Source organism: Typopeltis vanoorti, chromosome 11, assembly GCF_054136105.1.
Source record: "Typopeltis vanoorti isolate ZY-2024b chromosome 11, IOZ_Tvanoo_1.0, whole genome shotgun sequence".
Classification (NCBI taxonomy): domain Eukaryota; kingdom Metazoa; phylum Arthropoda; class Arachnida; order Uropygi; family Thelyphonidae; genus Typopeltis; species Typopeltis vanoorti.
Window position 1 is genome coordinate 67,260,843 of NC_143559.1, and position 17,549 is coordinate 67,278,391.

Here is a 17,549-nt window from a genome sequence, read left to right on the forward strand (position 1 = left end):
ATATTTCTTTCCAAGACTTAAATGGTAGTTTCTGAAATTGCATGTATTAACAATTAAGAAATGTAGTGAAAATCAATTTATTTTTGCAAGTAATTTTGCAGGTAACCTTCTTTAGTATTGTGATTTTTGGACCTGACTCAGGACTTTTTGGTATAGTTTGCTGTAATGAATTATGGTATTTGCTCTAGTGAGAGTTGATTGCAGTCAGGTTTTTTTATGCATCTGCAGTATAACACTTGCTGTAATTGTGAAATATTTTCAGGATTTTCTATTAAATATTGAATTTTATCTTGTTGTATTGTCACTTTGAATTAAGAAAATATTTTGGGAATTATGGCATCTTTGTAGGTCTTAATTTGTGCTCTAGAGTAATGTCTTAAGTAGACTGGAAGACAAGCAGAATTGGAGGACTGTGCTCATATTGATACTTTAAAAATGTAATACTGTATATATTCAGGACTCAGTGGATAGGAATATGATATTCTATAAGGCACATCATGGTTTTGTGAAAGGTAGATCTTGCCTTAGTAATTTGCTTATTTTTTATAATCAAATGAGAGTGGATTTGGATAAGGGAAATGGCTATTCAGTACTATTGTCAGACTTTACACAAACATTTGACAAGATTCCGTTTACAACTTTGTTGCATAAATTGGAGCAAATGGGGATGGATATGAATCTGGTGATTCACTTATTAAAAAACTATTCAGAGCAAATGTTGGGATTCGGATATTATAGTTTTCATGATTACTAGCTTCTTATCAACAATTTTCTATCAAATTAATCTCATTTGTCAGGACTCTAGTATTATCAGACCTTATATTTTGGTCTTTTCATATAATATTAACCACATCGATCCAACTAGATCTTAGTATCTCTCAGCCTTTTTCCTGTTTTTGGCATCAAACACTTGTTTTGCTAACCATTCCTGCTTCCTCTTTCATTTTGTTTAAGTGACCAATACTATCCTTTATTAGCATTATTGTTCACAGATTCAGGACTGCTAATAATGTCAATTTTCTTTTCTGATATCTTCATTTTTAATATGATTATCATTGTTGACATCTGTTCAATGCACTAATTTTTCTTAGAACGCTCATATTTGTGGTCTTTGATCACCTGTCATATTTCTAACCCTTTGAGATCGGTTTGAGATAGGTTTAAATCAGTTTCAACGCTGTGGTGTACACTTTTAATTAGGCAATTTGTCTGATTTCTCTGTTATTCTATATAAATTTAATGCATATCCTTACGGACATGTGCCTTGCATTGTGGGATACTAAGGTAAGTGATGTGAAGTCATTAGCTTCTATATATGAGTTGCCCAGTCCTGAAAATACTTCAGGTACAAACTTTGTTTGCTTACACTTGGATAAAGGATTAAACCGAGAATATAATTTCTTGGTATCTTTAATATATAATATATGAATTGCCCAGTCCTGAAAATACTTCTGGCATAAACTTTGTTTGCTTAGATAAAGGATTAAACCAAGAATATAATTTCTTGGTATCTTTAATATATAATATCACCAAGTGGAAAAACTTCCAAAATCTATATAAATTTATTCAGCTTTGCTTATTATAGTAAAATCAGTTCAAATACTGTAGTGTATACTGCAAGGTTAGGCAGTTTGTCTGATTTCTCTCTTGTTCTATATAAATTTATTCAGCTGTCTCCCCACCATATCAGCTTTTCTTATTCAATTCTGGTTTCAAATTTCCCATCTTCACTGCATAATAGTTGTTTAACAATCACTATTAAGGTGTTTACATTCTTAATATCCCTCCAGAAATAAAACTTGTGTTTTATATTTGGAGAGATAGAAAGGGTTGAATTATTAAAAGTGAATGAAGATGATGTATTTTGAATACTTAGGACCATTGTCATTAAGAACATTAGGACTGGATGAAATTTCACCTTGTGCTAAGGAACTGACCATGCTATTGAACTTGCTCTTGAATGAAAATGTTGTAACCAAAAGAGGTGCCTAAATAATGAAAGAAGTTGAGATAGTTTCATTGCATAAGGGTGGTAGTAGAACTGGGATATTAGACCATAGACTGGTTTGCATTTCTTCTGTGGTTAAGATTATGGAAAAATTAGTAAGATCTTGTATACAGAATTAAGCAGACGATAATGTGATTTATGGTGGTATGTTTATAAAGGTCATCATCGATTTACTAAGGGACACTTTTGTTTTAATAATCCATTTGCCTTTTATAATGAAGTAACAAGAGCATTTGATGAGAGAAAGGCATATGCTGTCATTTCTCTGGATTTTGCAAATGCTTTTGACAGGGTGGTACATAAGTTAATATTTAAGTCACAACATATGGATTTAGATATGGGTGATTTAATAGACATGGTTTTTTTTAGAGAGCCTCCATTCAGTTTTGCTGAATAGACTGGTTCGAAGTCATCTAGATGCAAAGCTCCTTTATCAGGACTTTTCAGTTGAATTCAGGTAAGTTAACTGTCTCATACACAAATGGCAAGGTTTTTTCCTCCTGTAAACTTGGGTTTATCATCTCACAAAACAGCAAACTACTCCGAACATAATTGACAGCCATAACACACACACTACAGATGGAATTAAAAATGCTATCAGAGCATTAATTAGGTTACAAACAAATGAAGTTAGCTATGATAGGCCATTGAGTCAAGCATGTAAGGGAAAATAGGATTTAGGGGTTTAAATATTGGGTTAGCAGACTTTTTTTTTTATTGGATTGGAAATTGACTTTCTGAGAGTTCTATCCTATACACAGTTTTGATTTCTGTCAGGTAAATGGAAAATTACAAGTGTATTTGTAAAGGGGGGGGGGACACAGGACTCAATGCTAGAACAATTACTGTTCAACCTTTATCCCCATAGTCCATGAAAGGACCATAGGGTTGATAAGAAATATTTCTTACAGAAATCTTCCATTCAATCCTTGATTGACACTTTGCTTTCAGCTGTGTAAGTGAATTTTTTTATATTGTCTATTCCATTTTATTTTAGGTCTGCCTCTTTTATTTTGAGTTCCTAGAGTATTTCCATTGGTAGACCATTTTATCTATTGATATGACCAAGCCACATAAGTTGTTCGCTTCAATGTTATCTCTTGAATGGGCAAAAGAACTGACTCTTTGTCTTACTTCAAAATTTGTGATGTGATGAGTGTATGATATCTTTAGGAAATCACTTCTGTATAGAAGTACTGAGTTAACTAGTGTGTCAATAAAGCATAATCCATTTGTAATTGTAAGCTTGTGGTTTTAGTTTTTGGAGTGCTGTTGTTGCTTTTGTGATTTTTATTCTAATATCCTTTCTTGATCTGCCATCTTTATTAAAGATATTTCTTAGGTATTTAAACTGACCAACTTCTTTTGTATCCTGAAGTAGGATTTTTTCAATTTCTGCTACAGCACTTCCTTCTTGGTCAGAAGCACAAATTTTTGTCACTGTTTAAACTATATTTTCCAAGAATATATGCCAATTTTTGTGGTGATTTCCTGAAGATCTGATTTGTTTTCTGCTGGAAGATCAATATCATCAGCAAACTTTAGATGGTTTATTCTTCCTCTTTCTACTATCACTATGATATTACAGTTCTCCAGTCCTTCATTTAGTTCAACTTTTAAGTCAGTAATATTGTTACTTGCTGGATTACAAGGAAATATTCAGTCATTTACAGATAACGTAAGCTTAGTGGATTTTTAGTAATAATACAGATATCGTGGCTCTTCAGGAGGATTTGATTAGCTATGGTGAAGTGAATGTAGATATCAGTTTAATATAGCTGAATGCAAGGTTTTAAAATTTGTGATGCTCAGATGGAAGGCATGCTCTCTGTGAAGTTTGTTGGAAGACGTGAACAAAACAAGGGATCTTGGAGTGTGGTAGATATAAATTGAAGTTTTTAGGGCCTATTATAAAGGTGCTAAATGCAATCCAGAGGATTGCTGTAGTATTGAGGACATTGACCAGCAAAGATAAGAGGTTAGTGGTTACACTAAGCCTGATTAAATTACATCTGGATTACTGTGCTTTGGTCTAGTTACTGGGATTTTAAGGGGATGAAGTAATTTTGGAGAGGGTACAAAAGTGAATAACCAAACTGATATCAAGACTGTGGAACGTTAATGAGGATAGACAGAAGGCATGCAATCTGCAGAGTGTGATGGAGGTGATATGTTTGAAACATTTAAGCTGTCATCAGGTTTTGACCTAATTGACGATGAGAAGATTTTTCATCTGGTAGAATGAGGTGATGTAACATAAGACAATAGGCTAACCTAAAAGTTGTGAAAAGAAGTAGTGGATAACTGGATGTGAAGTAGCTTTTTTTTTAAATAGAGAATAGCAACATCATGGAATTCATTACCTGAGGGGGTGAGAAGAGTTCAGCAATTAGGCAAGTTTAAGGGATCATTTAATAGACTTTATGTTTAAGATAGCCCTCTCCTGATGGTTTCTTTTGGCTCCATAGAAGTCATGAATTATTAATAATAGTAAATGCCTTATATATTCTATATGTTCTCCAGTGAGAATGCAGCTATTTTCTGCATTCCTGTCTGTTTTCACAGTTTGTATTTTTATTGTTTTTCACATGAAATTTGTGAGAGCAATGATTTGTTTTAGCTGAAGAGTCTTGATTTTTAGTGCTACTTTTTAATGCTACTCTTATTACTACTGCAATCCATGTAGATGAATAACAGTGAAAAGTAGTATACATCCCTGTTGTGCATCTGAGTTGCTAAATATAGGCTCTGTTTATTTTGCATCTATATAACATCCCATTTGCACTACATAATTCTGGGGATTTGAACAGTTTTTTTTTTTTCTCAGTGCCTTATAATATGCCTTTTCCATCTGTACAAAACTTATTATTATTATTATTTTTATTTCTTTATATTTCTGTGATTTATTGGCTATTTTGTCATGAAATCTGATCTTAATAATCCCCATTTGGCATGAACTAGCATGTTCTTCGTTGAGTTTCTCTTCCACAATTTTTCTTATCCTTCCTCTTTCTCAAGTATGCTTTCATAAATTTTACCTGGAAGAACAATCATTAGGGAAATTCATCTGTAATTCTTACATTCAGTTTATTTCCCTTTTTACTGGTGGATTCTATGAGAGCCCTACTGTAATCGTCTAGAATTCAAGCTTCTGACTAGGTCTTCTGAATTATATTTTGTTTTACAAAAAGTATTGTAAAATATATATATACATATTTGAATATTTTTGGTCAGATATCATCTACTCCAGCTGCATTTTCACATTTCTACCTCAAGTATTGACATGTACTCCTGATTGCATTTCCTTGAATGTTTTTTAACACTGTTTTGTTGCTCCTTGTTTTATTTGTCTTTTATAGTAATTGCTCCAGATCTCCAAAATAACTTTTTCTGTTTCCACTTCAACATTTCATTCCTTTTACTCCTCCATTTGTAAACTTTTTTTTAATAACCTCCAGAGTGTTAAAGAAAAATCTTTTTCTTCCCATTACTTTTGTTTTGCTACTTTTACACATTTCTCCATATTTCTCATTGTACTTTCTGACTTACTTGAAGAACTTTAATAAGATTTCTTCTTTTCCAGTTCTGGAAAAGAAGAAATCTAGATATAAATGCCACTTAATATCTAGCTAAAAGTGGCGTGTTGTTTCATCTAATGATGCAATTGACTTCATGATTACTAGTATCTTTGTTGCATAAGCACAGATAAATCAGTCTTACATTTGTTAAGGATACCAAGCAATTTTAAACCTGGTTTTACTCCATTTCCCAAGTAAGCAAACAGACCAAAAGTCAAGTTTGCGCCTGCAATTGATGCAAGTCTAACTGATCCCACAGGTAGTGCAAGACCAGGGCAACTCGTGGCAAAGGTGGAACAAGCTCCGATCACTAATCTTAATATTTACCCTTAATGCCAAAACACATCTCCAAGAAGGGGATGTATGATGTTTTGTATTAAAGGCAAGGGGCCACTACCCAGACCGGTTTCGACCTTTATTGAGGTCTCATCAGTGGGAGCTAGGCTAGAAATACTAAGATTTAGTAATACAGAGCTTGTAAGTATTTCACCAAAACAAGTTACCATAAGGTGTTTTAACCTTATTAAATAAAAATCTCTGGAGGAGATATAAATGTAGAAAGTATTTTTACCTTGGGTATAAATATGTTAAGGATACCAAGCAATTTTAAACCTGGTTTTACTCCATTTCCCAAGTAAGCAAACAGACCAAAAGTCAAGTTTGCGCCTGCAATTGATGCAAGTCTAACTAACTAAAAAGTTACCACCTTATGGTAACTTGTTTTGGTGAAATACTTACAAGCTCTGTATTACTAAATCTTAGTATTTCTAGCCTAGCTCCCACTGATGAGACCTCAATAAAGGTCGAAACCGGTCTGGGTAGTGGCCCCTTGCCTTTAATACAAAACATCATACATCCCCTTCTTGGAGATGTGTTTTGGCATTAAGGGTAAATATTAAGATTAGTGATCGGAGCTTGTTCCACCTTTGCCACGAGTTGCCCTGATCTTGCACTACCTGTGGGATCAGTTAGACTTGCATCAATTGCAGGCGCAAACTTGACTTTTGGTCTGTTTGCTTACTTGGGAAATGGAGTAAAACCAGGTTTAAAATTGCTTGGTATCCTTAACATATTTATACCCAAGGTATACCCAATTATACCCAATACTTTCTACAGTCTTACATTGTTTGAATAAGTATTGAGAACAGCACTGTATTTAGATAAACCTATTGCAAACATACTTCATTAAGATATGGGTCCTCTGTTGATTCTGATCAGACTTTTATTCATCAAGGTATATTTTCCAATGAGTTTGTGATAATGCGAGTCAACTGTTGAACTATTTTTCCTTCAGCATGACAATGTAGTCCATGTATTTTCATCTAAACACCTGCCTGGCTAATACCTGACATTTTGGTTCTTCCCAAAGGTATTCTGATGAGCCATTTTCCAAAGGACCACTAATGGGCAGGTGATATTGAATATGTATATACTCCTTTTCCTTGTGAAGTCCATCCCACCTCCTTGTGGTGTGACCTGTTTCTACAAAAGAGGCTCTGGTGACCTTGTGAGCATTCCTGCTGCCAAAGGATATCTAACTAGTTGCAGGAAATGCCAGCTAAGTGGTAGATGACTTCATCACTTGGTGTAAACACCACCACCACTACCTTATTTATTGGAGGCCTGAAATGATGAATGCCATGCTTAGACACAAGAGCAGGATTTCTGGTTTCTGTCCCCCCCCCTCCATGTATTACAAGTGATATCTTTCAAGAGCATGGCAGACATATTTAGAAACCCTAAACTCCCCATTTTGAGGGTACATCAGTAAAAACAATGGTGCTGTAGGTTAACTGAATTTAATCTCATGGCCACAATATGGCAAGGAGACGAGAACAAATCAATGAAATATATAAACAACAATGATACTGCAATCAAAATAAATCTCCCTCACAAACTAATCCCAACAAATAAGACAAACCAAGCACAACAACATACAAAACATGCTAGAATCCCTACAAAAAAAAAAAACAATTTTCACATCCACTTGACTAACATATGTAGGCATTCCAACAGACATGATATCAATAATGTACAAACATGCAGACCAGACTTCCTTCTTTTGACAGAAATTTCAGCTACAACAACCACAGTCCAGCTTCACCATCCAAATTGCACACTTCATGATTTGTTTTTCCACAAGGGTGGCATCTGTGCCTTATTCCCTGCTGTTAATCTCCTCTGGCTGAAAGTTTCCATGCACCATTCAGTAACATCTACTGTATTTACCACTCTCCAAATTCAGAAACACCTCTGACTTTTACCTTCCTATGAAGCTTGATTCTGCAGTCCTGCTATCCAAAAGTGGATAGATCTTTCTAGGTGATCTTAATATCCATCGCTCCAGCTGGCTCCTCTTTTCCGATACCACTGACCAAGCTGGATGTGATGCAGAAGTTTTTGCTATAGGCAGTGACCTAATGCAAATCACACATCTACTTACCTGAAATCCTGATAATCCTCTTCACTCTCCTAATACCCCTAATTTTTTTAACCAATTTTAATTCTAGATACACTGTAGAGATCACCTCTCCTCTCAGTAACTTGGTCATAATCTTTTGCAATTTTCCTCTCACTCAGAACACCCTCTCTCCAACCATTTGCCAACCTTATTTCCTTTGGCTATAGTGGTATCAAGTGTGATGGCTTCTGGAACTTCTACTCCTCCTTTCAATGGTTTGACTATTACTTCCACTCTTTTCACCTAAACACATACTCTGAGCAGGTCAGAAATTATCCTCGCTGGCACATGAAGTCCATCCTCTCCCATTCTACCCAAAATTCTCATCCACTTTTCAAGCACTGGTTAACAAAAGATATACCGATGTAGTCAAAGGTAAAAACTCAGCTTGTCATAGGAACCCCAGTTTCATACCTTAGCCTGTGCTGAAGCACATGGTAAATCTTTAAAAAAAAAAAAAAAAAAAAACAAACAAAAAAAAAAAACAATCTGACTTCATAAAGGTCAGTAGCAGAAAACTTACCTCTTATCCTGATGGGAGCCATGACTTCTAGTCCCTTACAAATGCCATCAGATGCAACTTCTGCTCACCTGATACCTCTCTCTCTCTCACATCCAGCTGTCACCACTGTGACTGCACCTAAATATAAATCTGACCTTGTGGCATCACTCTTCTTTTCTTCCAACTCTTGCAGAGATGATAAAGGCATATGTGCGTCCTCTGTTTTTTTGCAAAAATACATCAGAAAAGTACAAATCATTTGGACACTAAAAGTCTTCTGGTCTGAATGGCACCTCACCAATAGCACTCATTGTATTCCAGCACTAACACCTGTCCTTTAGCATCTTCTATACTCAGCTGACTCTTATCTCACCACCTGGGAACAAGCATATATATCCAACCTATTCCAATAAAAGGAGATAAAACTATTTCTCCAACTATTGACCAATTGCCATTACATCAGTCCTCTCCAAACTAATGGAGAAAGTCATCAACAACTCTACTATCTAAAGGCTCACTGATTAATCAGTGACTGCCAGGCATGGATTCCACTAAGATCTAGATCTGGACATTTGCTGTAGAAAGGCTTGATGAAAATGCTGTTGTTCTTTCAGGGCTTTTGGTTATGTTTAGTATTGAGACCTGCTCAGCAAATTGCCTTCCTTTGGTCTGTTTGCCATCCCTTCTGTAATCATTTAGCCAGCTTTCTCTCTGGTTGTTCACTGCATATCATGCGACTTATCTCTAAGCTTTGAGTTTATGTGTATGAGAAAGAGGGTAGCTGATAGAACAGAGCCATGAGGAGTGCCTAAAGGCTCTGTTCTATTGCCTAACCTCTTTCTTATGTATATAAATAACCGATTGCAATCACCACTAATCCTTTAATGTTGATCTCATGATAATATACTCCATTCATCCTATTCTTTCGACAAACCATGTAATGCTTAGATCATCTGCAACTAGTAACTTAAGCACTGTTCTCCATATCCTTAATATCTCTCTCTGATATGATCTCCATATCAGAGAGAGAGATCTGATAGGAGATCTCTCTCTCTCTTGAACCTTTCTCATAAACCCATCGCATTACCTCAATAGTTTCCTCAGCCTCTAAAAAACTAGGTATTATTTTCTGTTCAGTATACTATTTTTGACTTACCCAGCTGCTAACTCTGTACAAATCTCAGATCTACCCATCCTTTGACTGCTGTTCATATATTTGAGGTGGTGCTCCCTTCCTAAACAGTTTTGGTGCTGCCTAGAGGAGAGCAGTTCAGTTCTTAGATGATCCTTCCCTCATAGACTTGCTTTAACCTCTATCTCACAGACACACTGTTTCATCTCTGTCTCTTTTGCAGGTACTTCTATGATCACTGCTCCAGTAAACTGGCATCTGCCATTCCTCCATTTTCTTTTGGGCCTGGTAACACAAGAGGAGCAGCTATCCAACATCTCTTTTTCAGTACAACCAAAACAATCTAATCTTCTCCTCCTCCTCCTCCTCATTTATTCCATGTACCTCTGTCCTCTGGAACAGCCTTCCTCATAAATTGTTTCCCAACAACTATAACTTGCAACTCTTAAAGAAAAACATCAGTAGATTTGTTTTCCTCAGTCCTCACCTGCACCACACCCCACACGTGGCACTAATGTGTTATAGGTTCTTCTACCTTTCATGTATGGGATAATAAAAATTCTGTTGGATTGAGATTTGGACTCTGTGCAGGTCAGTCAGTTTTTTTTTTTTTTTTTTTTTTTTGTTCAGAAACATTGGTAGTCTCTTCAAGATGCTTCTGTGATTGTAGCAGTTTCACAGACAGACAGCCCCATATCTGTGTTGCACATCTGTTAGCAGAGTTCATACCAGGAGAACTGATTTTAGACCATTATACCTCTACCACTGTACTTCACAGTTTAGTAGTGGAATTGTAGTGGTCTGGAGACTTACTCATCTGTTCAAAAAAGGGTGTAGCATGGTTACTTGCTTTACAAGCTAGTGATGTTCAATTAACATTACTCCAGCATGGGGAGTAATGTTAATTTTTGTAGAGCAAGCAATCATGCTACACTCTTTTTGGCATTAGTTTCCTAGGTCTTCCTGTGAGTTTTATGACTGAGTTGTAGTCTCCTTACATTTTCAATGGCTGATAATGTTGTTTGCAACTTACTTGGGGTAATGTAGTCTTTGACTAGTAACATTGAATGGACAGGCAACATTAATATGGCTTTCTGTGATAATATCTCTTTTGATATCTGCAAGTTCTGCACATATTATTGAGAGCATATAGATGTATGGACATAATTTTATATCTGTTTTATATAAAATTGTGACCAAATTGTATAGGCCACATATGATGAGCAGAAATACACATCAGCATGTTGAAAATTTATTTATCACTAGGTTAGACTATAATAGATTTAGTTTAATCCTTTATCCCAGTGAGAGCAAACAAAGTTTGCACCTGAAAATATCTTCAGGACTAAATATAGTGTTGTACTATCTTATCCAGTAAGTAGTGCAACACCAAGGCAACTCGTGGCAAAGGTGGAGCAAGCTACCAGGCACTTCTAACCCAGTATCTCCCATAATGCAAAACACATTTCCTATGTGGATATGTATACTGTTATGCATTAAAGGGATTGGCCATCTACCCAGACTAGTTTCGACCTTTATTGAGGTCTCTTCAGTGGGAGCCAGGCCCAGAGCTGGAGATACCAGGCAGAAGCAGTAGCAAGTCATCTGTGCCTATGGGAGTTGCCAAAAGGTTTATCACCTTTTTTATAAATTACTCTGGATTTAGAGAAAGATGTTGAAAATTTATTTAATATGTGTGTAAATAGTGTGTAAAAAAGTGATAAATAAATTTTCAACATCTTTCTCTAAATCCAGAGTAATTTTTAAAAAAGGTGATAAACCTTTTGGCAACTCCCATAGGCACAGATGACTTGCTACTGCTTCTGCCTGGTATCTCCAGCTCTGGGCCTGGCTCCCACTGAAGAGACCTCAATAAAGGTCGAAACTAGTCTGGGTAGATGGCCAATCCCTTTAATGCATAACAGTATACATATCCACATAGGAAATGTGTTTTGCATTATGGGAGATACTGGGTTAGAAGTGCCTGGTAGCTTGCTCCACCTATGCCACGAGTTGCCTTGGTGTTGCACTACTTACTGGATAAGATAGTACAACACTATATTTAGTCCTGAAGATATTTTCAGGTGCAAACTTTGTTTGCTCTCACTGGGATAAAGGATTAAACTAAATCTATTATACACATCAGCAGTTTAAAACTGGATATGTTTCAATGTTTATTTCATTTGTTCAAAACATTATATTTGAATGCTCCCTCCAAGAAGTTTATATTTAGTGTTCAAACACTATCATTATTTTTTCCTTATCTTTTGTTGTTTGCTTTAATCCTTGGTGGCAGTGACTACATAAGCTTTATGTGTTTGTAATACTTTTGCCAGTTTCCACTTCTTTTCTGTGAATGATTTGTGCATGCACACTCACTAATTTTCACTCATGTTAATTGATAATACTCTTGTTAACTTATTTTTGTAGTAACCATGCAGAATATTTTAATCAAAGATTTCTGTTCATCACCAGATCCATTTCTGTATTGAAAATATTTCTTTTCTCCTATTCTTCCCAGATATCTCTAATTACATCTTCTCTTTATTTATTTGTTTATTTATTCTTCATTCATTCAAGATTCAGCATTTTTCAAGCATGAAATTTGAAGTATAATTATATACTCTTGCACTGCACTGATTCTCACCTCCCCCCTACACACACACTGAATTCGAAACTTTGCTCAGATAATTACCTCCTTAATTTAATTTTGATTTGATTGAATCAAAGCACTTCTTTATTGCTTTTAATGTGGCACATAATTGTCAAATGTTAATTGAATATAAATTATTTTTTTCTGATAGCTATTACTTCACTTAAATTTATAGGTTGTCTTAAGCTGCACCATTAAGAAAGACTTCCAGTATAACAAAGTAATGCCTACTTTCCATCACTGGCGAACTGGAGATAAAAAATTTGGCCTTACTTTTCAGACTGCTGCAGATGCTAGAGCCTTTGACAAAGGGGTTAGAATGGCTGTTGAAGACCTGTTAGAAGGTGTGTACATTCATATATTAGAACTAATGATTAAGAAAGTAGTAGATACTGATGCATAAGAAATTCAAGTCTACATATGATATTTATCCATATTGTTGCTGTTATTTCTTGAATGAAGTTTGGTCCCTAAAGAAAGTGTCTTATATACATCAAATGGTTACATCAGGTTCAGCAGATAGTCTTACATTAGTTCATCAATAAAATGGAATACAGTTAAGTTATCTATATAAGGCATGCATTTAAAGAATTTATTACAAGGAATTGCTGATCTTCTTTGTAATTTAATCCATTTATGTAGCTGCTTATTGAAACAAATATTTTATTCAGTTTATATAAATGATTTAGACTAAAGAAACCAAGAAAAAGAAGTTAATGAATCCCTCTACTGTAGTTGGGGGAATTGTTGTCACATTTATATGTTATAATTATTCTGTTATCATTTCTCTTTTTTTGGATAACAACAAAAGTGATTGATACATGGCTTTAAGCTCCTACTAGGTGACTTTGACCTTTTTAAAAAAATCATAACATGATGTATAGGAATATAAGACATAATAATTAACAAATAACATAAAATGGATTTAACTTACATATATATTTTTATCCCAGTATCAAGGGCATCTTCAGTATGACTTTCATATTAAACAACAAGAACAGAAACTGGTATTCAATGATACTTGTGAACTGCATGATGTAGAGCATCATGATTTAATTATATTAAGGTTCTAGTAAAAATAACTTTAATGAGATTGAATAATAATAATTGAAAATTAAATTTTAGTTAATTCTGGAATTTGAATAACTATTTCTCATAAGAGGGATAATTTAAGTCCATCATTTCTATTTATATTCGGTTGATTTAGCAAAGACTTTACACAGTTCTCTTTGTATAAACCTGCCAAGAGATTATTACTTTTATGGAGAATCTTAATTTTCTTCCAAAGAACTTGGTGTCTGGTGGTGATAGCATGCTCTGCAAGTCCTGATTGCTCTGGCTCATGGAACTTAATATAATCTAAATAGTATAAATGTTTATCACGATACACAGCTGCAGATCTATTTGTTTGGCCAAAATAAATAAATAAATAAAATAAATTTTCTATTTATAAATTTAGGGACACAAAAACACACGTGTTGAACAGATTATTTTATTAATTACTAACAAAATGAAACTTGACGTTTCGACCCCTGTATCGAGGTCATCATCGGAAGAATACAAGTGTATAAGAAACCAAGCTACATGCTCATGCCCTGTATACCGGTAAACTAAATCTACGTAGTTAATTAATCCTTTTCCCTAGCCTAACCTCTAGTGATAAAAAAAAAATAATAATAAATGAATAAAAAAAAATAAAATAATATAAAACAATAATAAACAAATAATAAATAAATAAAAATAATAATAAAAAAAATAATAAATAAATAAATAAATACAACTACAATAAACTGCTAAAGTCCTCATGTATTAATATTCTTCTGGATTTGTACAGTTCTGATTGTTATAATATGATTTCTTTCAGTTGCTGTTGAATGTTACAAACACTTCACCAGGTTGTCTTCTTGTAGTGAGATTTTTCTATGGCTAGTTAAGGTTGTTATACGGGTTGTAGATGGGTCCTCCACATTCTTGAAATGGTTAGGCCATCATTTTTGTTGAGATTTGGGTTGTGTTTGAGCATTTCACATGACTCTTTAAATTTTCTCTAAACCAGGTTTTGGTGCGGTGTAGGGACTTGGTATTTTTCCAATCAGTTCTGTGGTATGTTTGGAGTGCATGGTCAGAAAGGCCGTTTTTTCCAAAATGGGGGTATTTAATGTGTTGTTTGTGTTTGTCCTGTTTCCCCTATGTATGGTATGTTACGTGTGCATTGTATTTTGTATACCCCTGGGTGGGCTAGGTGTGGAAGCGGATCTTTAAAGAACTGAGTAGGTGTTTAAACTTATTTGGGGGTTTAAAGGTAGTTTTAACGTTCTTTTTCCGTAGTGTTCTGTCTATTTTTTCAGAAATGCCTCTAACATAAGGAATGGCAATGGCATTCCTGAAATCTTTTTTGTTATTACTGGTATCTTTATGGAGGATCTTCTGAATAGTTTTTTTTACTGTATCCATTTTTTATAAATGTTTGGTTGATGATCTTGTATTCCTGGTTTAGAGCCTGTTCATTAGAACAAATAGTTAGAGCTCTGTGTTTAAGGGTGCTATGACACGTAGTTTTTGTGTTGGGTGGTGGTAAGAATTTTTGTGTATGTATTGGCCTGTGTGTGTAGGTTTGTGGTAAACTGAGAAGGAGAGACAGCCACAGGGAAGACAGTCTAGGAAAGGAAGAGAGCTTTTTTTTCCATTTTAATGTGAATTGTATACATTTGTGTTGTTTGTTTAGGTGGCTAAGGAACGTATTTAAAGCTTCGTGGCCGTGGGGCCAAATGGCGAAAATATCGTCGATGTATCTGAGCCAAATTTTGGTCTTTAGACATGCTGTCTCTAGAGCACGTTGCTCAAAGTCTTCCATATAAAAGTTAGCTATTGGGGGGGGGGGGGAGTGGTGAGCCCATGACTGTACCTTCTTTTTGAAGGTAAAAATTGTTTTGCCACACGAAATATCCAGAGCGGAGTACATGGGCAAAGAGGGCCGTGATGTCGTGTGGAAATATGTTCTGTAGGAGCAAGATAGTATCATTGATTGGAACATTGGTGAAAAGGGAAGTTATGTCAAAGCTGACTAATAAATCTTGGTCGTTGAGTGTGATGTTTTTAATTTTATTAATGAAATGTTGTGTATTTTTTATGTGGGAAGGGGACTGACCTACCAATTCCTTGAGTGTGGCTGCTAATTTTTTGGCTAAGTGACAATTTGGGCTGTCAATTCCTTCAACAATCGGACGTAGTGACGTGCCTGGTTTGTGTATTTTTGGCAGGCCATAAATTTTGGGTGCACGGGCATAATGAGGTATTAATTTTTTTGTTGTTTCTTCGGGCCATGTGTGGACGGATTTGATTAATTCAGTTGTTTTCTTTTTTTACGTTTTGTGGGGTTGTAGTTTACCATTTGGTAGGTGTTGTGGTCTGATATCAAATGATTCATTTTTTCAATGTATGTTGTACAGTCTAAAAGGACAGTGGCATTACCTTTATCTGCTTTCGTGATTATAATGTCTTGGTTATTTTTTAAGGATTTAATTGCTAGATTTTCGGTTTTGTTTAAGTTGGTGCTTAGTTTTTTGTTTGAATTTAGTATACACGATGTTTCCATTCGTATTTTATCATCCAAAATGGTGGGGAGGGATCTTAAAACCTCTCTGTATCACTGTATCATATTCAGAGGGTTTAAGATCCCTCCCCACCATTTTGGCTGATAAAATACAAATGGAAACATCGTGTATACTAATTCAAACAAAACACTAAGCACCAACTTAAACAAAACCGAAAATCTAGCCCATAAATCTTTAAAAAATAACCAAGACATTATAATCACGAAAGCAGATAAAGGCAATGCCACTGTCCTTTTAGACCGTACAACATACATTGAAAAATGAACCATTTGATATCAGACCACAACACCTACCAAATGGTAAGCTACAACCCCACAAAACGTAACAAAAAGAAAACAACTGAATTAATCAAATCTATCCACACATGGCCCGAAGAAACAACAAAAAAATTAATACCTCATTATGCCCGTGCACCCAGAATTTATGGCCTGCCAAAAATTTACAAACCAGGCACGTCACTACGTGCCTGGTTTGTAAATTTTCGTGCCTGGTCTGTCAATTCCTTCAACAGTCGGACGTAGTCTGATTGTTGAAGGAATTGACAGCCCAAATTGTCACTTAGCCAAAAAATTAGCAGCCACACTCAAGGAATTGGTAGGTCAGTCCCCTTCCCACATAAAAAATACACAACATTTCATTAATAAAATTAAAAACATCACACTCAGTGACCAAGATTTATTACTCAACTTTGACATAACTTCCCTTTTCACCAATGTTCCAATCAATGATACTATCTTGCTCCTACAGAACATATTTCCACACGACATCACGGCCCTCTTTGCCCATGTACTCCGCTCCAGATATTTCGTGTGGCAAAACAATTTTTACCTTCAAAAAGAAGGTACAGCCATGGGCTCACCCCCCCCCCCAATAGCTAAGACTTTGAGCAACGTGCTCTAGAGGCAGCATCTCTAAAGACCAAAATTTGGCTCAGATACATCGACGATATTTTTACCATTTGGCCCCACGGTCACGAAGCTCTAAATACGTTCCTTAGCCACCTAAACAAACAACACAAACGTATACAATTCACATTGAAATGGAAAAAAACAGCTCTTCTTTTCCTAGACACGTCTTCCCTCGGACTGTCTCTCCTTCTCAGTTTACCACAAACCTACACACACAGGCCAATACATACACAAAAATTTTTACCACCACCCAACACGAAAACTACGTGTCATAAGCACCCTTAAACACAGAGCTCTAACTATTTGTTCTAATGAACAGGCTGTAAACCAGGAATACAAGATCATCAACCAAACATTTATAAAAAAATGGATACAGTAAAAAAAACTATTCACAAGATCCTCCATAAAGATACCAGTAATAACAAAAAAGATTTCAGGAACTCTAACATAAGGAATGGCAATGGCATTCCTTATGTTAGAGGCATTTCTGAAAAAATAGACAGAACACTACGGAAAAAGAACGTTAAAACCACCTTTAAACCCCCAAATAAGTTAAAACACCTACTCAATTCTTTAAAGATCTGCTTCCACACCTACCCCACCCAGGGGTATACAAAATACAGTGCACATGTAACATACCATACATAGGGGAAACATGGCGAACTATTCCAATCAGACAAGACGAACACAAAC

General features: G+C 35.3%; 1 protein-coding gene across 3 annotated transcripts in view; it reads left to right on the forward strand.

The window, feature by feature from the left end:
* LOC150101691 (sprouty-related, EVH1 domain-containing protein 2-like) overlaps positions 1-17,549 on the forward strand; it is a 446,794-nt gene that overhangs the window by 273,424 nt on the left and 155,821 nt on the right. For all 3 annotated transcript variants that reach the window (XM_090400341.1, XM_090400340.1, XM_090400342.1), the window contains exon 3: positions 12,510-12,678. In XM_090400341.1, coding sequence (XP_090256467.1) covers positions 12,510-12,678 — 169 coding nt within the window. The remainder of the gene's footprint in view (positions 1-12,509; positions 12,679-17,549) is intronic.